At 51.9% G+C, this 22,224-nt stretch overlaps 8 protein-coding genes and 2 non-coding genes across 10 annotated transcripts; 6 read left to right on the top strand and 4 right to left on the bottom strand.

The window, feature by feature from the left end:
• Nucleotides 1-3: 3 nt before the first annotated feature.
• On the bottom strand, nt 4-74 carry QC761_0019610. Its single transcript has one exon. It is a non-coding gene; the product is annotated as a tRNA-Gly (tRNA).
• An 85-nt stretch (nt 75-159) lies between these two features.
• MRS2 (magnesium ion transporter) lies at nt 160-2,106 on the top strand (the record flags this gene model as incomplete). Its single annotated transcript, XM_062875019.1, has 3 exons — nt 160-953; nt 1,022-1,650; nt 1,707-2,106. The coding sequence occupies exons 1-3, from the start codon at nt 426-428 to the stop codon at nt 2,104-2,106; spliced, it is 1,557 nt and encodes a 518-aa protein (XP_062738242.1). The 5' UTR covers nt 160-425.
• A 944-nt stretch (nt 2,107-3,050) lies between these two features.
• On the top strand, nt 3,051-4,617 carry CAB2 (Phosphopantothenate--cysteine ligase cab2; the record flags this gene model as incomplete). Its single annotated transcript, XM_062875018.1, has 5 exons — nt 3,051-3,246; nt 3,314-3,366; nt 3,533-3,579; nt 3,639-3,942; nt 3,992-4,617. 5 exons carry the CDS (start codon nt 3,051-3,053, stop codon nt 4,547-4,549), a joined length of 1,158 nt encoding a protein of 385 aa, XP_062738241.1. The 3' UTR covers nt 4,550-4,617.
• Nucleotides 4,618-4,918: 301 nt separating this feature from the next.
• Nucleotides 4,919-5,031, bottom strand: QC761_0019580. The gene has a single exon. It is a non-coding gene; the product is annotated as a tRNA-Ala (tRNA).
• Nucleotides 5,032-6,324: 1,293 nt separating this feature from the next.
• Nucleotides 6,325-8,600, bottom strand: QC761_117360 (uncharacterized protein). The gene is made up of 2 exons (XM_062875017.1): nt 8,308-8,600; nt 6,325-8,215 (listed from the first exon to the last, which is right to left on the bottom strand). Exons 1-2 carry the CDS (start codon nt 8,573-8,575, stop codon nt 7,971-7,973), a joined length of 513 nt encoding a protein of 170 aa, XP_062738240.1. The 5' UTR covers nt 8,576-8,600; the 3' UTR covers nt 6,325-7,970.
• Nucleotides 8,601-11,579: 2,979 nt separating this feature from the next.
• QC761_117350 (uncharacterized protein) lies at nt 11,580-15,845 on the top strand. The gene is made up of 5 exons (XM_062875016.1): nt 11,580-11,851; nt 12,221-12,341; nt 12,437-12,477; nt 12,582-13,014; nt 13,076-15,845. The coding sequence occupies exons 1-5, from the start codon at nt 11,815-11,817 to the stop codon at nt 14,796-14,798; spliced, it is 2,355 nt and encodes a 784-aa protein (XP_062738239.1). The 5' UTR covers nt 11,580-11,814; the 3' UTR covers nt 14,799-15,845.
• Nucleotides 15,846-16,531: 686 nt separating this feature from the next.
• Nucleotides 16,532-17,159, top strand: QC761_117343 (uncharacterized protein; the record flags this gene model as incomplete). The annotated part of the gene is made up of 3 exons (XM_062875015.1): nt 16,532-16,803; nt 16,866-16,987; nt 17,069-17,159. Exons 1-3 carry the CDS (start codon nt 16,717-16,719, stop codon nt 17,157-17,159), a joined length of 300 nt encoding a protein of 99 aa, XP_062738238.1. The 5' UTR covers nt 16,532-16,716.
• Nucleotides 17,160-17,604: 445 nt separating this feature from the next.
• Nucleotides 17,605-18,078, bottom strand: QC761_117340 (uncharacterized protein; the record flags this gene model as incomplete). Its single annotated transcript, XM_062875014.1, has 1 exon — nt 17,605-18,078. The coding sequence occupies one exon, from the start codon at nt 18,076-18,078 to the stop codon at nt 17,605-17,607; it is 474 nt and encodes a 157-aa protein (XP_062738237.1).
• A 552-nt stretch (nt 18,079-18,630) lies between these two features.
• Nucleotides 18,631-18,858, top strand: SUB2_2 (Suppressor of the cold-sensitive snRNP biogenesis mutant brr1-1; the record flags this gene model as incomplete). Its single annotated transcript, XM_062872058.1, has 1 exon — nt 18,631-18,858. The coding sequence occupies one exon, from the start codon at nt 18,631-18,633 to the stop codon at nt 18,856-18,858; it is 228 nt and encodes a 75-aa protein (XP_062738236.1).
• A 684-nt stretch (nt 18,859-19,542) lies between these two features.
• SUB2_1 (Suppressor of the cold-sensitive snRNP biogenesis mutant brr1-1) lies at nt 19,543-20,957 on the top strand (the record flags this gene model as incomplete). The annotated part of the gene is made up of 3 exons (XM_062872057.1): nt 19,543-19,927; nt 19,984-20,602; nt 20,657-20,957. The coding sequence occupies 3 exons, from the start codon at nt 19,543-19,545 to the stop codon at nt 20,703-20,705; spliced, it is 1,053 nt and encodes a 350-aa protein (XP_062738235.1). The 3' UTR covers nt 20,706-20,957.
• Between the last annotated feature and the right edge of the window lie 1,267 nt (nt 20,958-22,224).

Below are 22,224 nucleotides of genomic sequence, written 5' to 3'. Positions count from 1 at the left end.
ACAGCATCAGTGGTTTAGTGGTAAAATCCATCGTTGCCATCGATGGGCCCCGTGTTCGATTCACGGCTGATGCATATTAATTTAAATTTTGCATTTTTTTTTTTGCTCATCTCTTTATGCAGAATTTGAACCTCTCTTTTCCCATCTTGCAACACAGAGATTTTCACCTCTTTCTCTAGCTCTCTTCACCTGACGGTGGAAAATTAACAAGGATTGATGCTCTTCCCACACTTAACCCTGACTGTTGTGGTAGATACCCTTACAGTCTGCCGAGCAACGCACGGACCGACCCTGCGGGGACCTGCATCATCCAGAGTTCAGACTTTGGGGAATCTTTTTTTTTTGTTTTCGCCAAGTTTCGACAGCGAAAAGAAAGAAACGCTACCGCCGCACCAGACCTTCCGCCCCCCCCTTTCCGAGCTGCGATGCCTCCGGCATTAAGACCTGCAGCAGTAGCAACGCCATCGCGGAGTCTCCTTCGATATTTACACGCCCAATCCGAGGGGTTGTGTTATGCTGAATATACTATTCGCCTGGGTGTTACGACGAGGCGCAATGTCTCTACGAGATGTCGGGGTGTGGGGGAACAGAGACAGGGCGGGTTATTGCCGCAGCTGGAGCTGAGGAAACAACCGGGGGCGACAAAAGAGAGGTGGGCTTCGAGTAGTAGTAGTGGTGGGGAAAAGAAACCACCGGTCGGGAGGGAAGAGGTGGCGTGCAAGAGGTCGTGGCAGGATTGGTTGTTTGGGAGTGCGCCGAAGAAGGCGAGGGAGCTGCTGAAGGAGGATGACTTGCCGGTGCAGCTGGAGGAGGAGTCGGGGAGTATTTTCCAGAGGAGGGCACTGACGAGCAAGGCGGCGCTGGATCCGAGGTTGAGGTGTACCGAGGTGGATGGGAATGGGGATGTTATCATGGTGGATGGCGAGTTGAAGAAGAGTGAGCTTATTGCAAAGGTAATGAGAAGTTAGAAGACTAATTGGGAGGGGGAATTGGTAGGCTAACGGCTTTGTGTGCGAAATAGTACGGCCTCTTACCTCGCGATCTCCGAAAGATTGACTCGTCCAACCTGCCACATATTCTCGTTCGACCGTCGGCGATTCTGCTCAACTTGCTGCACTTGAAGGTGCTGATTAAGCATGATCGGGTGCTGCTGTTTGATGTGTATGGGTCAAAGTCGTCGTATCCCCAGTCGGCGTTTATGTATGATTTGCAAGGGAAGCTTCAGCAGAAGCAGGCGGCCGGGGCGAATAGCTTGCCATACGAGTTCAGGGCGCTGGAAGCGGTGCTGATGTCGGTTACTTCGGAGCTGGAAGCTGACTTTGAGTCGGTGCGGGACCCCGTTATTCGTGTGCTCAGCGAGCTGGAGGACGATATTGATCGGGAGAAGCTCCGGATTTTGCTCGTCTTGTCCAAGCGGGTTAGCACGTTTGAGCAAAAGGCAAAGTTGGTCAGGGACGCTATTGAGGAGTTGCTTGAGGCGGATGATGATCTTGCGGCTATGTATCTCACTGAGAAGACGCATGATTTGTTCCGTGGAGAGGACGACCACACGGAGGTTGAATTGCTGCTGGAATCGTACAACAAGATTTGCGACGAAGTGGTGCAGGAGGCGAGCAACTTGGTCTCGAGTATCAGGAACACGGAAGAAATGTATGTGCATATCGGGTCTTTTTGTTCTTGGTCGAACCCAGCTGACAGTGCTCTAGTATCCGTGCTATTCTCGATGCCAACCGCAACTCGCTCATGCTTCTCGACCTCAAGTTCAGTGTTGGCACTCTCGGTCTTGCCATGGGCACTTTCCTAGCAGGCCTGTACGGCATGAACCTGGAGAATTTCATAGAGGAAACCAACTGGGGTTTCGGGGCCGTCACTGGAGTGTCATCCATTGCCTCGCTCATTGTCTGCTGGTATGGATTGGTCAAGCTCCGCAAGATCGGCCGGGTCAAGATGAACATTCACGACGTGCGAAGAGGAGGCGGCCAGAGCCATTGGTACCGTGAGGACGGCACCGACGTGCTCCTTGATCCTACCAACCGCGAACGGTTGAGGAGGATGAACATGCTCAAGAACGCTAAGCAGCCCAAGGCCAAGAAGTGGCCATTCTGAAGATGAAAAGGAGGAGCGAGATGTGTGATTATTACTGCTCACTTTTTGTGCTGTTGGCATTGGCGTTTGGGGGCATACAAAAGGGGCAAAAGCGAGTAATAGACAGGGGCGTTGGAGGGAGGACAAGGAAAGGCACCACTTTATATCCTCTTGTATTGGCCATTTTCTTTGACATCTCATCTCAACAGGGAGGACAAGCATATATTTTTGTATTATCATGACGTAGAGGACTTGTACAGATATTGGATGAGCCGGCGGGCGAGAAGGGCTGATTGATGTATGTATGATCAAGGACAGGAACAGGACATAAGAACAAAACAAAAGCATGCAGATATGCACCTGGCATAGCTCACGGGACTGACTCGGTTCATTCGGGTCGGTCGATTGTAATGTACGTGCGAATTACCTAACAATTGATCCCCCCTTTCATCCGCAGCCAGCGCACTTGAGTCGATTGCTGAAGGCGTTCCCCGCAGTCCACTCATGGGTTACCTACCCCACTATCCCCAGAGCGAGCGAGCTTCTCTTCCCAAGGATATTCCGAAAGTGACGCATTTGCCGCCCCTCTGTTGCCGCAGCGCAGCTTTATCTGATTCGACTGGATCTCTTACACACCTTGCATCAATTTGTATACTCGAGAGAGCAGACACAACATTGCTTACACCGACCGGCAGTCCCGGGTTGTACACAGATTTTTTTTATCCCAACTTCGATTCGGACAAGGACAGTAACTGTTGTTGATTTGATCCCGTGGTTGAAGGATTGAAGAAGGTCAGTCAGTATCAGACCACTTTTTGGGGGTCATGATCAAAATTTGGGGATATATACTTCCCATGGCAGCGTCATGTGTTTGTTACCTTTGCAAAAAAGCTAACTTAAGGATAGCTCTCATTCCACGCACACTTACACAGCATTGTCAGTTGGCAGAAGAAAGAATAGCCAAAATGATCCCTCACACCCCCTCCGAGTCTCCCCCTTCCAACCTTGCCGCGTTGGCGGAGGATCATTATTTCAACGCCAACCCGCCGCCGAAGGACTTGCAGAAGCACATGGAGCTGGCGAAGGACTTTATCGAGTTTCACTCCAAGGCGGGGAGGAGGTTGGTGTTGGTTACTTCGGGGGGTACTACTGTGCCTTTGGGTATGTTGACGTCTGGACGAGTGAGAATCGGGGAAAGATGAGTGAGTGCTAACGAGGTGATGAACAGAGAAGCAGACTGTGCGGTTTATTGATAACTTTTCGGCTGGTACGAGAGGAGCTGTAAGTGATTTTTTGTTTATTTGTTTTGGTGTTGTTGCAGAATGATGAGGCGTATTGTGGGATGGTGTTTAGGGGTCCTCCCACTCTTGTCCCTAGGGACATTGTCTCTGAAGAAAAGTTGATGTGGTGGAACTTGATGGACAAGAATACTGACTTCAGATCTCAGACTAGCGCTGAGTACTTCCTAGAAGCTGGTTATGCGGTTCTCTTCCTGTGGGTAACCTACAGTTGCATCTTCTTCCAAATGTATAAGTCAAGCTAACACCCAACAGCCACCGTCAATTCTCCCTCCTCCCCTACTCCCGACACTACAGCCATGCCACCGACTGCTTCCTCGACTTCCTCCGCGAAGGCCCCAACGGAAGCGTGGTAGCCCGTGACGAGGATGCCGGCAAGATGCTCAACGTCCTCCGGAAATACCGTGAGGCTCGTGACAAGAACATGCTTCTTGTTCTCCCCTTTGTCAGCATCTCCGACTACCTCCATGAGCTCCGCGGCATCGCGCAGTTGATGAAGCCACTGGGGCCTGAAGGGTTGCTGTATCTCGCCGCGGCAGTCAGCGACTTCTTTGTACCTGTACGTTCTCCCTATCCTCCCCCTCTGCTCTTTACTGACAAACCCCAAGCCCGAACGTATGTCCGAACACAAAATCCAATCCACCGACGCAGTTGAGGCCTTCAACAAGAAGCCGTCAAAGCCATCAGCCTCGGAAGAGGAAGAAACCTTTGACAACTTTGACTCCTCCCCTTCCGTCCCACGCAGCAAACGCCTCGTTGTTGACCTTGATCCCGTCCCCAAATTCCTCAAGAATCTGGTAGAGGGGTGGTCGCCAGAGGGGATGATCGTCTCCTTCAAGTTGGAGACTGATCCCAAGATTCTTGTGCACAAGGCAAAGTACTCGCTGGATCGGTATCAGCACCACTTGGTGATTGGGAACTTGCTGTCGACGAGGAAGTGGGAGGTGGTGTTTGTCAGTCCTGGGAATCCGGACAAGTGGATCCGGATACCACAGGGGGGTAAGCTGGATGATGCGAAGGAGGCGGAGAAGGACGAGCCGTTGGATCCGAAGAGCTTGCCGGAGCAGGAGCCGGAGGCGGAAATCGAGAGCTTGATTATTCCGGCTGTGGCAGAGTTACACACGAAGTACATCAAGACGATGGAGGGGAAGAAGCTGGAGGCTTAGGGAAGGGTGAGAAAGCAGTGTATGATTTGGCTTAGGCACATAGACGGCAAGGCATGAGAAGCAGGCAATTGGGTATTATGCATGGCGGCTTTCTGTTGTTACATCAGCATGAAATTTGCAGCAGTATACGCAGGTTAGCCGTGCTTCCACGACAGAAGTCATCCCCATTGTGTTTTTCTGGTGACCGGGTCGAAGACATTGGTGATAGCCTCATGCCTGAATTTCACCAATTAACCCCCTCTAACCATATCCCCAACCCCCCTACGCAGTAGTAAAGCGTCATGCTGACTTGTACAAGCGATATTTCAACACAAACTCAAAAAAGAATGTACCCTACTGGGAGAGAGTGGGCAAAAGACGAAATTTCCTTGGACGAGCTGGGAATCGAACCCAGGACCTTTCGCATACAATGGGATCCCTGACATTTAGTCAAGGGACTTGAGTATGCTAAGCGAACGCTCTACCAACTGAGCCACACGCCCTGTTTTATTGTTGCTGTTGCGGTTAGTAGGGAACAGAGGTTTTGAGTGTAGTTGAAGGGGGAGACAGCCACAACTACTCGCCCTTTGCAAGGTGGTTATGGTCTGGTGCATGATGGGATGAACGATGTTAAACATTTCCGAAGAGGTCTTTCTGACAAACCTGCAGAAGAGGTGTGGTGAGGTTGAGGGGGTATCGTTTTTGTATGAGCTGAAGGATCGTGGCCTTTTTTTATAAATTTTTTTTTTAAAACTTCTGTAGGTATAAGGTATGGTGTTGTCTGATTTTGCCTCTCTAAGTCATCATGTACCAGGTTTGCCTACCTCCACAGAGTTTTGTCGTGAGAAATATGGTGTGATGAGGTATGTTAATATGAGTGGACTAGACCTAGAGCTATCGACAACCTCTAATGACGAGACTTGTTGTCAGTCCAGAGCTAACTGGCATACTTCAAGGTGGGTTCCGACAGGAGCAGATAGGTTCGTACTTTCTCGTCGTGATTGGAGAGAGTTAGTCACAGGGATGGGATTTTATGAAGGGCTTTTGTCAACAGGCAGTTGCACCAGTCGAAGAAGAGGGACTGCTTTCACCGTAAACTGAAGACTTGCAGTCCTGGGGGCTTGATTTGGAAACGGCAAGGTGAGATGCCCACGAGGCCGACGAGAGCTGGAAAAAAATACTCCTGATGATGAAGAACCAGTCAGTTTTGCGATTGCTGTTGAAGATTGGCAGAATCAACTTGATCAAGCACATGTCCAACCAGGAGTCCCACACTCACTCTTCGCCCCTTCTCACTGAAAGACAATATCACAAGCAAGTCCAGCTCGGCATCAACACAGGATATTCTCAACTTCCCTCTAGCCTCAGTATAAAGGTGTACGAACCAGAGCAAATTAGACCATGCGTCCCTCCTCCACGTAAACGGGGAAAGCTTAAAGACCCAAAACTCACCAAACACCCATCAACAACCACTCAAACCCCTTTCAAATTCCAAGGCAGTCCATGATAAGAAAAGGGGCTCCCAGAGACAAACCCTCGGACTCCGCGGTCGGCTATCTGCAGTTGATGTCTCTAAACCCTTCTAAGCCTCCTCCTTCCATCTCAGACATGCTTCCTGCACCCCCCTATCAATGTCTCCCCCCCTCGGGCAGGCAGTTTTCGTACGACGACCCTCAAAAATTCAACACGCCACCTTGTCTCTCGGTTCGGCAGTGAGTATTACCGTCCTTATTGAAACATATCTACTACGGAATGACAAATATCAACATCCCCCCAGCCGCCTTTCAGGACTATCCCCAATCCCCCCAACGGCTCCCATCATTCTCTGCAAGCTCTGTAAATCCTTCTACAAAACCGGGCAGGGCTGAACGTCAACAGCCCAATATTGATCTGAGACATCCTACACCCCCCCTCTAAAAGAAGTCAAGCTTCTTCAGCCCACGAAAACAAAGCACAGTACCCCTAACCATTCTCCATTGACAATCCTACTGTCCAAACCGCCACGCAATTACGGGCCGAGCCATAGACAACACGGCAAGAAGAAGAAGAAGAAGCAAAAAAGCCGCCGCCATCTTTTTCGGTGTCATCCTCCCCCACACGCCCCTACAGTCAATATTACCTACCTGATTTAATAACGCCCAACAGCCACGGAGCTGAATTTCTCCTTCCAGTCTAATTCTCTACCACGTTGCAGTGACGCCACGTGTGAAAGCAGACTGCCCAATATCAAGGTTTTGAGAATAGGGGGGCAGGCAGCGGCTGGAACGGGTGGCTTCCCATCCGATAATCCCATATGCCGACAATTGGCTGTCAATTGTCAATCAATGTCCATCTCTTCCCTCAGCTTCCTGAAAGGGAACCAAAATGGTGAGCAGGGAGGCAAAAAACGTCAACATTGACCATGTTTGACAGCGCATATCATGGCCAAAAAGCAGACCTGACATATGGTCAGCTTTTAGCCGCCTGCTCCGGTAACCTTCATGGTGGTGCCTTCATCAACAGCAACCAAGGCATGTTCTCCCAGTTTCTACATAGTATCGTCTTCTGGTTGGTCTACCAGACCCAACCCAGCAATGCAGATAAACAACAAGCCTTGCTTGACACTTGACGAACAACCTACCACTTCCTGGGCCGTCCCGAACAACGGGCACTTGTGGATGGATCGTTGGTATCTAGCCGATTCGCCCGTGCCCCGTCAATGCCGTCTTTACCCTCATGCACCTTGCACAATTAGCCGTACGCTACGAGCTCATGGACCAATGTTGACGATAGGGGCATGTCAGCGGCAATAAGCGTCAATATGAACCTGCACTCGGCCGTGGTGCCTACGACTCTCGGCCCAGTTCACGAGGCTTCGGACAGTTGGTAAGACGCTCGGAAATGCATCACGGAAACTTTGTGTCAGAGAAAGATTGCCAAGGGGAGTTCTCGCTGTGTGTACTTGGTTGCTGTTGTGTCACAAACATCTGACCAACAGCCTCTTCATTGGCCGCTCCCATCTCGACCGCGAGCTGTGCAGCATGTCGAGTTCGGTTGGGCGTCCGAAGAGATGATAATCAGAAGTGCCGGCAAAATGGTTCCCCACTGCGTCAACTGCAGCCCGGTGTCCTGCGTGCCCTGATCATCAACCTGTACAAGGAAATGATGGTTGACCCAACTGCAGGAGGGCAATACTGCCGTGCAGTGAATGGTGCAATTGCATCTATAATCGGATTCACTGCGGGAAAGCTGGACCCAAATTTCCATTTTCTTGGAAAATCATTCAGGTTTCCTGGACGAACCCCCTGTATCCTGCAGGGTTCGAGTGTCGCTTTGACCCACCACGGACGGGCTGACGGGGCCATAGGAAAGCAGTACGGAGATGTCAGTCTGAAAGGGCTCTGTCAATGGTGTCCGCCGTGGCGTTTGTCGACTGAGGGCTTGTCTCTGTCCATGCCAATCCTCATCTTTTCGTGGTGATGCCCTGCCAAGATGAGGCTCTCTTCGGTGTTGAGGCTGGGCACACTGGCCTCATCAAGCGCTCGGCATCAAGGGCTTGTCCGTCGAGGGTTGCTTCCGGAGATTTTGCGCCGTAACGGCCAAACCCCCAGGCTGTTGAGACGCGGGAAGACGTGGGAGGATGGCGTTGCGCAGATGGGAATCTATCACCCAGCTTTTGAGAGATAGCGGGATAGTGATAGAACTTTGCTATTGGTACGGAGCGTTTGCAGCGGAATTAGCACCTGCCAGAGGAGTGCTACCATCTTGAACGGTGGATCTTGTTGAGGTAGGATCCGTACCTGGCCTTGAATACAAATCGAGATGCATATGGGGCTTTGTGATGGGTGTTCGGTGATGAAGAGAGAAGCTCATGGGGAAAGCTCCATGATGTGAGAGGGGCTGCATTGCAGTACCGAACTCCGAGTTGCTCGCATGCTCCCCGTTTCGGAGGTGAAGGCGTCCCTCTTTGGGATGTCTGTGAGCATCGAATTCTAGGTTGAAGAAGCAAACTGAAGAAGATGTATGGTCGCGTCTCACCAGGAGTGGTCGCGAGGCTGGAATGATCATTGGCCGTTCTTGAATTCGCCAATTGACCCCGCTTGACCGAGGCTGGGAAAGTTGGAAAAGGGTTCCATCAGCGTGCGTCATTCATCTGAAATTCTGAAATCACAGACAGGGGTCCGCCAGGTGCGTGGCGCCAAGCCGCAGACCCGGCCAAGCGCGACTGCCCAGTATCAGCTCAGCAAGGGGCTGGAGAAGGCGCAAATACCGAACATGTTTCGATAAGCGGTCTTACACTACAGACTTCTAATTGTTGAACTCTCCAGAGACTCATCCTATTCTGGTGAGGAGCTACAATATTGATATGCGGCTTAGGAGACAATTCTTTGGAAATGTCTGAGACTTCGCCTATCGTCTGATACCGAACATCGATATGGCAAAAGGACTCCGTTTCATCCATCCAGATAAAAAGACAAGTACACATAGGTACGGATACGATACTTATCCCAAACATGCATGCAGCAAATGCAGAGCTCAAAAGCCAGCACCATTGCATCGCTTCGTGTCATCAGATCGTTCGACAATTGACACAATCCACAAGCGGTGAGCCGTCCCCAGGGTCAACAAACATTCTGTCCTTGGTCTGGGTTGGTTTGAGCCTTTGAAAGGATCCTCTGCGTGTATCCATCTGCGTAGGACGAGTGTCTGGATATCAGAGAGACAACTAGTGCACTGCCACTTCATTCCAAGGTGTTTTAGGCCATTGGACTATTGAACGAGCAGAGAGATTGTGTCCATACGAAAGCCAGGATAATTCCATGGAAGAACAGTGCCTACAAGATTTCCTTGGAAGTCGGCCAGACTTGAGGTTGCTTTCAATTCCGAAGAGCACCGGACGGTAAGCGGACACCGAAGAGAGCCATCAGGAACCCTCAACTGGAGCTTCTTCATTGGCCTGAAACAGCGACAGAGTCGTGGTAAGAAGCCAAATCCGGGCTTTGGGAAACCCCCACCCACTCTGGCCTTGGCAGGTTACCTCTCCCACCACACCAGCTGTCATCTTATCCAACGTCCAGCATGTGGAATTTCCAACATCTGTTTCCGGGCCATTCGCACTCTGATGAGAGAAGGATTCGGACGGCGAGAAATGCCAAACTGCCATCTCAAACCGTCTCCTATCATCCAATCTATTTTCGGCCTCCCAGAGCGTCAGAGTGGTCGAGAAAAAATTCAGTTGCCCCTGGCCCCTCCCACGTCACTGGAAAGGCATGTTGACATTGAACACGGGCTAGCTTCCGCTCAAAGCCACACGCCTAAGACCGCATCACCGATCAGACACAGGCCAAATGGGCCCCTGTTCCCTGTTGATGCTGTTCACATCCCTTCCGATCCACCAGCAAAATTGTCCAGGGCCGACCGCGAAAAAGTCTTGTCGGTCGCATCGGCTTGCGGAACAAGCGATCAGTTATCCACAGGTGGGGGTCTGCCCCTGGCGAGCCTTTTTTTTTTATCTTCAGAAGCTGGCGATGGTTCGAGAATATCGATTGTCATCAGGAGTGTTGACAACGAAGCTGGCGGTTCAGGTGCTCTCCTCTCTGACATCTGACGCCTCTCGGTCGGTGGTTGGCGTTTCAGGGCACGAGATACCGTACCATTGAGAGATATAGATATTCTGGTTTAGTTTAATGCCACGACGCCGCGGAAGACAGGGACAGTGAGATTGTTATCTTTTTTTCAAGCGGCAAGGTAGGCATCTTAGTAGGTTGTGGCTGGTGGCTGCTACCCACATACCTACACGGGCTTCCGAATGCACATTTCCACAACAGTAGAATGTCGGGTGCGTTGATGCGTGCGTGCCTTCCTACCCGTAAAGCACCCCTGGCACCCGAATGGGCTGTCTACCATTGACAGAGGGGATGGAGACGGACGGTGCCTGCCATCGCAGCATCCATCCAAGCAGTGGCCAGGGAGCATTCAACTGCTGGGTAGGGCAGAAAGCGCTCCCGTTGCAGACGACACGAGAGCCCTGGGCAGCCAGCAGAGAGAATCCACTCCCGACAGGCGAAACACGCAACCTTGCGAGAAAGGTCAATTCCATGCCTGCGATTCTGTCGGATTATCCGGTCCCCTCCCTACGAATCCTATCGCCATTTTATTTTTGTTTTGCTCTGTGACGGGACTGCCTGTCTTGTGTCCTGCAAATACCTTTTTTTCGGGCTCTAGTCCGCTCCAGTCGCTCCAGTTTGCACCCAAGCTGCTACCGGCGCCGACGGCACATACCTTGGCACCGACCCCCAAAGTGTCTCGAAAGTCTCTCTGCAGCAGGCGTCTTCCCCGTGGCTCGTGGTTCGATCGTTGCCCAGACCGCCCCGACTCTTTGCTCGTCCGCTCGTTACAGAATACCTGTCCCAGCATCCCGCATCCCGCATCCTGTACCGCATCTTCTTGAGCAGAACAGTGTGAGACGGCGAGGCCTGCAACACGCAACAGACGGGGGAAAAGACGGTTCTTTTCAACTCTTGCGGCCTATCATCACCGGCTTCGTCACAAGCAGCCCACGCCGCCGCCAGCCACACATCCGAATCCAGCCATATCGAAACCCAGGAACACCCTAGATTTTGTGTCGGGGCCTTCTGGGCGTCAAGGCCTCACGCTCGTTTGCTGGCGTACAGACCAGCCCGCCGCTTGACATTTTGCACTACGTCTGCATTTGCCTGAAGCTAGCCAAAGAGTTAGATCCCCCGGCGCCACTGCGAAGCGCGCACGTACGATCGTCGAATTGTCACTGCCGCTAAACTACTGCGCCCGAGGGGAGCTCGTTCGCTTGCTGAGCCAGCACCCGAAGGGTCTGTGTGATATCTTTCAATCGCTCTATCATCAAGTCCCCGATCTGCAAGCCCCGTTGGACGAAATCTCGGGAACGACCGGTGTCTTCGCGACAGTCTGCGCCGAGAGGGTCTCTCGTGGGTGAGACCGCCTTGTGTGGGGGAGATTGGAGAAGGCAGAGATAGGAAAAAGAAACCAAAGATCCACCGCGGAAACGAGATCTCGAAGTCGACAGCGGGAGAGACCAAAAAGAAAACAAAAATTGTTGATTGGAAGCCGCAGAACAAGCCAGCCACAAAGGGGAACTTGGTCGCGCTTGGTGGGACACCTGTACACACACACCACCACCACCACAGCTCGCAGAACACTGCTGGCTCTCTTGTCCCGTTCTGCTGGTCGATCACTGCCCGCCAGACACAGCTGCTGGTCTCGCAGCTTCGAAACTTGACCTACCCACTATCCCGAATCGGGCCTCCACCATGGCACCCATGACACCCCGACTCAAGATCCTATCAGGTCAGTAGCCCATCCACCGGCGCCAGTTGCAATTGGAGCTGCGCCGTCTTGTCCTGTTTCTTGTCCCTCTGTCTCCATTCCCCTCCTGTGCACCCCATCCCCGTCTTCAGCCTAGTGTCACCTCAATTCCCGGGACGGGAGCCCAAAAAGAGTGGGCATCGCTTCTCTGGCGCTCCCCTCGTCCAACTTTCTTCCCCCTGACACCCTTCCCGTTGTCCACCACCACCACCACACTCGTTTTCTTTCCCCGACCCCCGACCCTCTTCCCAGAAAAACAAAAAGAACAGACTGCCCAACGGATTGCTGCACATGTGTTCTAGCCAGAGCAGCCAGACATGTCGGACTATGAGCTGATGAATGTTGTCACAGTCGGTGGGAATCCGGTTTCTGCCTTCTTATCATGGAGGCTCCAAGCGACTAATGCCTGCGACGTCACCCTCGTGTGGAAAACGGGCTACGAGCATGTGTCGCAATACGGCATCTCGTTCAAGTAAGCACCTACCTCTCACCCACGCAGCCGCCCTGCCAACCTCTTTGCTTGACGCATGCGTGCGATGATGTGTATGCTAACGGTCCTGCGCCCAGATCTCTCGTTTTTGGGAACGAGCGGTTTAAGCCCCGTCATGGTATGCAACTTCTTTTTTCTACGCTCCACCCCATTGATGAGCGCTCCCCACCAGCGACCGACCAGTGTGTTTTTCATTTGCTAAAACGTGGAATTGATATACAGTCGTCCGGACGCCAGAGGAGGCTGCTACACGCAGGGAGGGAGCTTTCGACTACGTCATCCTCTGTATTAAAGCTCTCCCCGATGTCTACGACCTCGCTTCGGTGATCGATTCAGTTGTGACGCCTCAACATACCTGCATCCTCGTGAACACAACCCACGCACTCGGACTCGAATCGGCTATAGAGGAACGGTTCCCGACAAACGTAGTGCTCTCACTCGTTTGCGGCGCTGATTTGGCCCAACTTGGCGGAAGCGAATTCGAGCACAAGGGGTCGGCCGAACTATGGGTTGGTCCTGCCAACAAGAACCCCAACATTCCGCCCACGATCCAAGAGGATATGGCACAGGCTCTGGCCATGACTTTGAGCACCGGCCAGGTCGATTGCAAGGTGTCGCCTAATATTCGACAGCAGCAATACGAACGAGTTATTGGGTAAGTCTTGGGGACGCTGATGAGCTGGAGGCATATCAGTTGGTGACTAACTGTGATGTAGCCCGATTGCATTTCACCCACTGACAGTCTTGTTCGAAACGCCCAACTATGCCGCGTTACTCGACAAGGTTGGGGTGGCCAAGCTGGTGTCCGACATTATCGACGAGATGTTGGCGCTCGCGGACGCGCAGGGCTGTAAGTTCCCTCCTGAATTCAAGCAGAGCACGATCGACGAATTTGCCAGAAATGGGGCCGAAAACATCATGTGGCAAGACTACATTGCACGACGTCCCATGGAAATCGAGACGTATCTTGGATCACCCATGAGGCTATCGCAAGAAACTGGAGTCGCAGTTCCGCGGATTGAAACGCTTTACGCCATCCTCCACAATCTCAACTTGGTCAATCGCAACCGGCCGAAAGGTGACGCCACAATGGCGCCAGCGCAGCCAGGCTCACCGTCTGCTACGCCTTCCCCACTGCCCCGGATGTCTCAAGGTCCACCCCGACCGATGCCGAACGGTATGCCCAACGGGAACGGTATGCCTCCTGGCCGGCCACGTCCAAGAATTTCTTCGCAAATGGGCCCTCCCGGACCTGGAATGCGCCGGCCACCACCGCCGATGAACGGAGGTCCACCAAACGGTTACGGACGTGCGCCTAATGGAATGCCGCCAAATGGAATGGGGCCAAACTCACGTGTGCCCTCGAGGCGAGGTTCGATGGAAGGAACGGATCTGGAAGAGTTCAGCCACTTGGTGGTCTATGATGATATTCCCGAGGGGAGCGAAAATGGCTATTCTGGTACTTCACCACAAGACCTTGCCATCAGAGAAAGAGAGCTTCAGCTTCGGCAACGAGAACTTGCGTTAAGGGAGCAGGAGATGAGACTTAGGCGCGCTGCCGCTGGTATCGGACCTGGACCTGGACCCGGACCCGGCCCCGGCCCACGAAGAGGGCCGCCACCACAAAGGCCCCCTCCGGGTGGCATGTACGATGACGACGACGAGGACGGAGAAGACTACTTCGACCCCACGCCGATGGCCCCCATGATCGATCCTGATAACTTCGACATGATGAGCGTCACGTCAAAGAAGAATAGGAAAGCGCCTAGCAATGCCGCCCAGTTCCGCCAAAACCCAGAGGCAGACTCAATACCGTCAACCCGCAGCAGGTTCCGGCCTAGCTTTGGACGCAACCGTTCAAGTCAAGTCATGACACCCGCCATTTCGAACTTGCACGAAAACATCTTAGACGATCCTCTGCTGGGCTTTACGTCTAACCGCTACGGTAACGTGGATCGAGGGGCAATGCACGCAGGTTCGAGGGCCAATTCTCTGACGGCTGCTCGTCTCGATGAATTGCAGTACAATCAGGGAGGGCCCCCACCTATGGGCATGAATGGCAGCGTACGGCGTGCCAGCCAGTCTCCAGGAAACCCCTACACCCCATCGGTGCGTGGCGGGACCAACAAGGGACGACCATCACCACCAAACGGCTATGCTGGACCGCCAATCAACGGAAGGCCATCACCTCCGGATGGTGTGCGACAACCCATGCCCCGATACCCACCCGGTCACGGAAACATGGTTGCGCCACAACAGGTGGAACAGCACGCTGGGGTGAGCGCCCTCCAACCGCCAAAGACTAAAACTGTGCGAAGTCTGACCGGTAGTGCGAGTGCTAGCGCGGGCAGTGGTGATTCCACCCACCTTGATTCAGAGCCATCAGCTGCCAGCAGTCAGAGCAGCCTAGGCCCCCGTCCTCCGATTGGAGTGCGTTAAGAGGCTGGTGTTGGATATGAGGGAGCACCCATCCAATGGGGCACATAAGCTCCTCACCTTTGCGTCACCTCCCACGAACCCATGAGCCGAGCTGAGGCAAGACGATCGAAGGGAAGAAGACAGTTTTGGTCTAGAGCGGGAGGAAGAAGTTGAACATCTACACACGACACACAAAGTCACAACATTGCAACAACAACATATTAAGCGAGCGAAAGGAACGGGGAGGGGAGCAAAGCTTCGAGATGGAATTCGTTCTCACGGGTTAGGAAATGATACGAACATTGCACAGGTTTTATACACACATGTTTTTTCTATGGTCTAGAGAGTTGGGAGTGGCGGGAGAACCCGTGTTGTGTGTGTGTGTGTCGTGTTGTGGGAAGGGCAAGAAGTGGGAAATATTTTTGGACTATTCTTTGACTTTTTCTTTTGACACACAACACTCAGATTCTCAATCACACATGGCGAACGCGCGTACAAAAATCAAATTAATGTTAGTTTTTCTTTGTGTTTTTTTCTTCTTTTTCTTTTGTGTGTTTCTAGTATCGCATTTTTTGATGGGAAGGAAGAGAGTGAAGAGGGGTGGATACAAAAACGAGGAGGGGAGGTGGAGGGGAAATGGTGAAGAGTGCGGGAGGTTGGGTTGAAATTGTGTAAGAGAGAAGAAGAGAGAGAGTTTTGAGTGAGAGAAAGAGACAAAGTACATATGACAACTTTTTTCCTTTTGGTCGACGTTGCTTTTTTTTTTCTGACTGTGTTTCAACGGTGTGTGTGTTTTAGGGGGAAAGGGAGGACGATAATGCAATGTTTATTGGTGGTAAATTCATTCTGCAGCTACGAGCATTGTTTTGTTGTGGGCTATCAGAGGGCGGCAGTTTGTCTTTTGGGGTCTTTGATTCAAGGAGGGATGTAATACCTACCTACCCAGAGAAGGGGCCGGGGGGGGAGGAGGGAAGTGTGTGGACACACTGAAGTAAAAGGAGGAAGGAAGGGCTTGCCGAAGAAGTTGGATGGTAAATACAAAGCATTACAATGGTTGAAGATTGAAACACATACTGGTCATGGATTCTAGCTATTTTGAGTTGATATGTGTTTGGTGCTGTTGATCCTGTGGTGAGAGGCTTCCAAACACTCAGGAAACTCGGAAATTATTCAACAAGTAGGTGAAGAGCCAGCTCGGTTACGTCTGTTGAAAGGGTTCATTATCCCACCAAGGTTGGCTGGTTGACGACGAAGCGATCTGAGCGTATGATCTGATCATTGAGGCGATCAACTGCTGCTGCCATAGAACAGCAACAAGCCACGGAAATTAAGAATTAGCTTGACGTTGTCCGCATCGGGAGACGGGCATGAGGCGGGAGAGCAGATACGGGAGCAAAGAGGGCGTTGTTTTTGTTGATGTTGTTATGCTGTGTTGAAGAGTACTGCATGGAAGTTGCTATGATCTCCTCGGGATTCCATTGTGTGGTGTCTCGTCTGAATTCTCAGGTGGGATGAAGTCATGGATGATAGGGTTCTGCCAGATCGAAAACAAGAGGCATATCTTGAGTATGCTATCAGTTGAAATGCGAGCCTCCAGACTGAAGCCTGTCTCAAGTCATCTATCTATCTCCGTAAGTCCAAGGCATTGAATCGCCCAGGCAGTGCTGTTGCTGCTATAACCCCCCAAAGCTACCCCGCCAAAAACGCGTTTGACAACGCCCTGCGGCCCCGCTCTCGTGTTAAGGGCTTTTTGTTCCATCCGCATCACTGAACAACACGCGTGCTTGGGATTCCCATCCATACAAAATCCCACATTGAAATATCACAACGTAACCCGCTACTACAGCGGTGGGCCCACTTTGGACTTCTTTATTTCCTCTCGTCCTTTGCCTACCTAGCCATCAGACCACCTGCATATCAGTCCACAACAGCACACACCATGGCATCACGAGGCTACGGCAGCGCCCCCACACAAACACGCCAGTCTATGGCTTCATCTGGGGGGGCTGTTAAAGCTAGGCAACTGGTTTGTTTACATTCTCTGTCCTTGATATTGTGATATTTGATGCTGATACTAACACTACCCAGGCCCAACTCCAACAACAACTAGCCCAGCTTTCCAACAACCTCGCCGACACTGAGAACCTCCTCCGTATGACCAGCGTACAGGCCGAGTCCATGCGCGGACTGGGAAGTTGGCATGCGGGGTTGTGAGTAACCCTACTTGGCTTTGGTGTACTTTACATACGGTTGAAACTGACAAACACCCGCTCGTCGTTGTCGGATCACAGATTCATGGCCGCGAGTAAAGTCCTCGGGGAGGAGTCGGTGCAACAGAACCAGCAGCAGGGAGGAGGCGGCGGCGGCGGCGGACCAAACTGAAGGACCGGCGGGTAGGTGCAGGTTCTGAGACAATGCGGGTGGTTTGCTGGGATGAGCTTCTGTCGTATGGCGACAGAAGACGCGTGGCTCGACTGTTTGGTGGGCAGCATGGTTACTGCTGTGTAGATAGAGACGAATGATAGCAGGTGCTTGGTGGTGGAACGACTGATATCCGATGCCTTGCAGTTTGTTGACGGTGGCACTGGAAAGTTGGTGTCCTTGAACGCTGAGAGCTTCTGGTCTGATCACCTGGGTAGTACCATGCTGGTGTTTCTGAGGACCATGTTGAAGGATATCGAGGGCACCTGGGGATTCGAGACGACATCTCCTCATCGGTTTTGCTGTCTGACATAGCACCTAGGCCTTGGATATGTCCCTCATCTGCAAGAAGCAAGCCAATGCATCCCCGAGGAAATTATAAACTGACATTCAAGTTCGGAATTCTTCATCCAGTTTGGTCCATCATGTCTGGTTCATCGGGGGTCGCAACCGGCCTCTCTGTCTTTCTCTTTGTCCTCTTGGTGCACACTGGATACCTTCTCTCCTTGCCGCAAGTATGGCACTTGCGAACCAAAATATCGGCCCATGGCTTCCTACCTCCCTTACTCTTGTTCTCGATTCCCGAAGTGCAAGACTCCCCGTCAATGAGAACCGAGTCACAGAACTTGCAGATGCTCTGCTTTACTGCTGGGTTCAATCGAATCCGGCTCTTCAGGGACACAGCGCGCAAGTCAGTGGCTAGACGTCTTCCAGCACCTTGAAGTGGTGGGTTTTGATCCCTGTTGAGCTCTGAGATATTGGAACCATCACCGTCCAGAGTTGCTGTCGAGAGGAAAACGGCTGCTTGCTGAAGAAATGATAGTCGAGAATAGATGGCCTTGTTTTGCACCCCGCCGCCACCATTTTTTGCCTTTGCCATAATGAAGGGAAATTGGAATGAAGGTTGAGTTGTCTTTTCTTTCTATCACGATCGTTTGTGAATGTCAACTGACACAGAAAAAGCTTGCCCAGCCAAGAAGGCCAAGTGAATCAAAAACGACATCAAAGTGAATTGGGACTGTCACAGGGTGGCCTGTGCTCTGACGGTTTCGTTGGCCCCACCAGCGCCCAGTGCACGGGCCAAGCGGCACCTTTCCGGCTCTGGCTAAGCCACTCGTGGTTAGAGCTGATTGCGGTCAGGCTTTGAGGCTGTGCGTGCTGCTTGACCTCCAACCTTATTTTCGCCTTTCTGCTCCCTCCCTTCCTTTTCTGACATCCTCTTCTCATCAACGCGCCAACCCCTCGCCATCTGACAGTCTTGGTATTCATCACCAACGCGCGCCTTTTTCTTCTCGCCTTGCGACTTTCCACTCGGTGATTTATTTTCTTCACCAGACGCGACTCTTCCTGACGACTTTTGGCGCCATCGCCTCTTTTGTTTTCACGACAAGCCTTGCGACCGTTTCCAGTTTTCGCCAAATAACTAGCCAACATGTCTGCTGAGGAGGATCTCATCGACTACTCCGACGACGAGCTCAACCAGGAGACCACCGCTCCCGCTTCCAACGGCAAGAAGGCGGATGCCGCTGCTGCCCAAAATGTCGACAAGAAGGGTTCCTATGTCGGTATTCACTCGACTGGTTTCCGCGACTTTCTGTTGAAGCCTGAACTTCTCCGTGCGATTGCCGATTGCGGTTTCGAACATCCCTCGGAGGGTTAGTGACCAAATCTCATCCCCAGCATCCCGTTATTCCTTCCTATCATCACGGGTCCGTCCATCTCGCAAGCAAAGGCAAAGCTACGCAAAGCAATTTTTGAAACAAGACTATCATCGGATGGAGTTATTGGTTGGCGCGCCGTCGATGCGCTTTGCGCAAGCACCTGGTGACTCTTCACCATGCGACCGTCAGACCGCTCGGGGGCGACCCCGAGCGGCAAACCATGCTTCTGGAAAATCCAATGAGCTCTTGCGCAAGAGAAACCTCTCATAGATGGCCTCGGCTATCGCGCTTGGGTTGAGTCAGCGCTTGGAAAGCGACAAGGTTGCTTCATTGCTCACTCGAGCTCCGTACCTCGAACTCCTTCGGGAGGTTTCACAAAGGGACCTTGTTCCCCCGTCTCCATCATCCATTGGCCTTTGGTCGTGGTTTTCGCGGATGCGTGGGAACGTCGTTGCCGTGACAGGTGGTCGCGTTTTCCGCATCTCGCTCAGCTGGTCTCGGGGCACACCTTGGTTTGGAAGGAGAAGATTGGTGGTGTAGGAGGAGGAGTGGTCGACATGTCTTTGCTGCGACGATGGACGGGCTTCTGATGAACCTTCCCACACATCGTTCTGTCCAAATTTGCGTATCCAGTTCTAATCCGATGCCCGACTACAGTTCAACAGACCACCATTCCCCAGGCTATGCTTGGTGGTGACATCATCTGCCAGGCCAAGTCCGGTCTCGGTAAGACTGCCGTCTTCGTCCTCACGACCCTCCAGCAGGTCGAGCCTGTTGCCGGCGAGTGCTCCGTGTTGGTTATGTGCCACACCCGTGAGCTGGCCTTCCAGATTCGCAACGAGTACAACCGCTTCAGCAAGTACATGCCCGACATCAAGACCGGCGTCTTCTACGGTGGTACTCCTATCCAGAAGGATGCCGAGATACTCAAGAACAAGGATACCCATCCCCACATCATTGTCGGCACACCTGGCCGCTTGAACGCCCTTGTCCGCGACAAGCACCTCCGTCTTGGCAGCGTCAGAATGTTCGTCCTCGATGAGTGCGACAAGATGCTTGATCAGATTGGTAAGGCTATTATCATTTGTGGTTTTTCTTGGGCCAAACCGCTAATAATCTATCAGACATGCGCCGTGACGTGCAGGAGATCTTCCGTGCTACTCCGCAGCAGAAGCAGGTGATGATGTTTTCGGCCACTTTGTCCGACGAGATCAAGCCCATTTGCCGGAAGTTCATGCAGAACCCCACCGAGCACTACGTCGATGAGGATACCAAGTTGACGCTCCACGGCTTGCAGCAGTACTATCTTGCCCTTGAAGAGAGGGAGAAGAACCGTAAGCTGAACGAGCTCCTGGACGACCTCCAGTTCAACCAGGTCATCATCTTCGTCAAAAGCACCCTGCGCGCTACCGAGCTGGATAAGCTCCTCCGCGAGTGCAACTTCCCTTCGATTGCCGTCCACTCCGGTGTCAGCCAAGAGGAGCGTATCAAGAGATACAAAGAGTTCAAGGAGTTCAACAAGCGTATCTGCGTGGCCACCGACGTTTTCGGCCGTGGTATCGATATCGAGCGGATCAACCTCGCTATCAACTACGACATGCCCGCTGATGCCGATTCCTACCTCCACCGTGTCGGCCGTGCTGGACGTTTCGGTACCAAGGGTCTCGCCATCTCCTTCGTGACCACCGAGCAGGACAAGGAGGTCCTCCAAGCCATTGAGAAACGCTTCGAGGTCGCTCTTCCGTACGTAATACCTTCCTAGTCAACTTCCGGAATTGTCTGCTAACTGTTTACTAGTGAGTTCCCCAAGGAGGGTATTGATGCCTCCACCTACATGGCCTCTTAGACGAGTTGTTGGTGTTTGTTGAGCTTGGCCCTGGCATACCACTCCTCACTTTTAATTAGTTTGGCGATTGCTTTTTTCTCTCTTTTTTTTCTGAAACGGCGGATATGGTTGCAAAGGGAAAAGCATCAAAAGTGGCAGAATATATGCAGCAAGGGCCCAATAGGTGGTTTAGTTTTGTATGATTAGTACCAGACAATCGATTATCGCCATGCTTTCAGAAACAGCTTCTCCCTTGCTGGTGCTCATGCTGAGTAATACTGCATTGTATCGCTTTGTCTCAAGTAAAGGGATGGTGGGATGCGTTTCGTCTTGGGGTGGCCGAACTGGTTTGGGTTGGGAGGTTCGTATACATCCTCGGTAGTTAGTTACCTTGCTCAATGGATATGTTCTTGTTCTCCTATCTGGCAATGATTGTTATATTGTTGGCGACTAGAGTTCTGACACCATCCTAGATTTTCTCCATGTGGTATGATGGTTGGTGTTTGTTGGCCTTGAGCTGCCCAATTGTAACTCCTTGTCGGGATGATTCATCGGCAATCGTAAGTCAAGTCCCCCCCCGCCCGTCTTGTATTGTTGTTTTGACTCTACTTTTTGCCTGAAGCTTTCGTGATTAAGGAGCGAGTCTCGCCGTCGGTGCCCAACAACCCAACAGCAGTCAGCTGGGAGTGATAAGTCTTGTGAATAATGATCACGACTTCAATCGCGATAGGTAGGTGTTTTTTTATTACACCGTATGCGTCATACAAGCATGAGTAACTGTGATGATGGCGAATGTTTGTGACCACACAGGCTTGACTCATCCGGGGGCTTGTGTTTGTCTCCATCTTACCTTGGTAGGTAGGTATCTGATCGTGGGGAGCTAGTTCGAACACCTAGGTATGGGCTCGCGGGTTATGACTTGCGGGATACCTCTCCTTGATGTATCTACATGTTGCTGGTGAACTGGCGGAGACTAATAGGGGGGTATGACTCTGGGCTGGTAAGGTAGGTGTTGTGGTCAAGGGGGAATATTGTCGAGTAACTAGGTGTATACTTTGTGGATTATGTCGTGTTGAGAAGACTGTCCCGAAACAATGTCACTATTGCAGTTTCAAGTCTGGGGGGGCGATGATCTGTAACATTGCATTAGGCTTCTTTCCACTTTTGGCTGGCCGGATAGAATGAGAGTCGGTCTACCCCTTTTGGTTCCTTGTGAGGGGGGCATATGCACGAGATCATTATTTGGCTGATCACGGCGAGCAAGAACGGTGTACTTCTTTTGGGGTCTGGTGTACTTCCATTGAAGTGTGGATGTCATGCAAGTTTATTACGATGGACCGAACTTACCCTGAGTATCAAACTCTTGGTCATTGGGTTGATGATGATAGCTGCTCGTTCATGACTTGGGCAAGGAAGCAGAACATGGAGATCAAGCATGAGTGAGTAAACATATCCACGATGACTTTAAGCAGCCACAAGGTACTTTGGTTGATAACATGTTTATTCTAGTTGTGGGATCACCTGCCGGTAGCTACCCCTT

Source organism: Podospora bellae-mahoneyi, assembly GCF_035222275.1.
Source record: "Podospora bellae-mahoneyi strain CBS 112042 chromosome 1 map unlocalized CBS112042p_1, whole genome shotgun sequence".
In the NCBI taxonomy this organism is placed as follows: Eukaryota; Fungi; Ascomycota; class Sordariomycetes; order Sordariales; family Podosporaceae; genus Podospora; species Podospora bellae-mahoneyi.
This window is presented reverse-complemented; position numbering and strand designations above follow the sequence as displayed.

Bases quoted from the DNA above. Each gene is read 5' to 3' on its own strand.
- QC761_117350 (XM_062875016.1), top strand. From the start codon at position 11,815: ATGGCACCCATGACACCCCGACTCAAGATCCTATCAG. The intron at 12,342-12,436 runs GTAAGCACCTAC...TCCTGCGCCCAG, and splicing joins CAATACGGCATCTCGTTCAA to ATCTCTCGTTTTTGGGAACG. The intron at 13,015-13,075 runs GTAAGTCTTGGG...ACTGTGATGTAG, and splicing joins CAATACGAACGAGTTATTGG to CCCGATTGCATTTCACCCAC.
- QC761_117360 (XM_062875017.1), bottom strand. From the start codon at position 8,575: ATGATCATTCCAGCCTCGCGACCACTCCTGGTGAGACGCGACCATACA. The intron at 8,216-8,307 runs GTACGGATCCTA...CCGTACCAATAG, and splicing joins CGATTTGTATTCAAGGCCAG to CAAAGTTCTATCACTATCCC.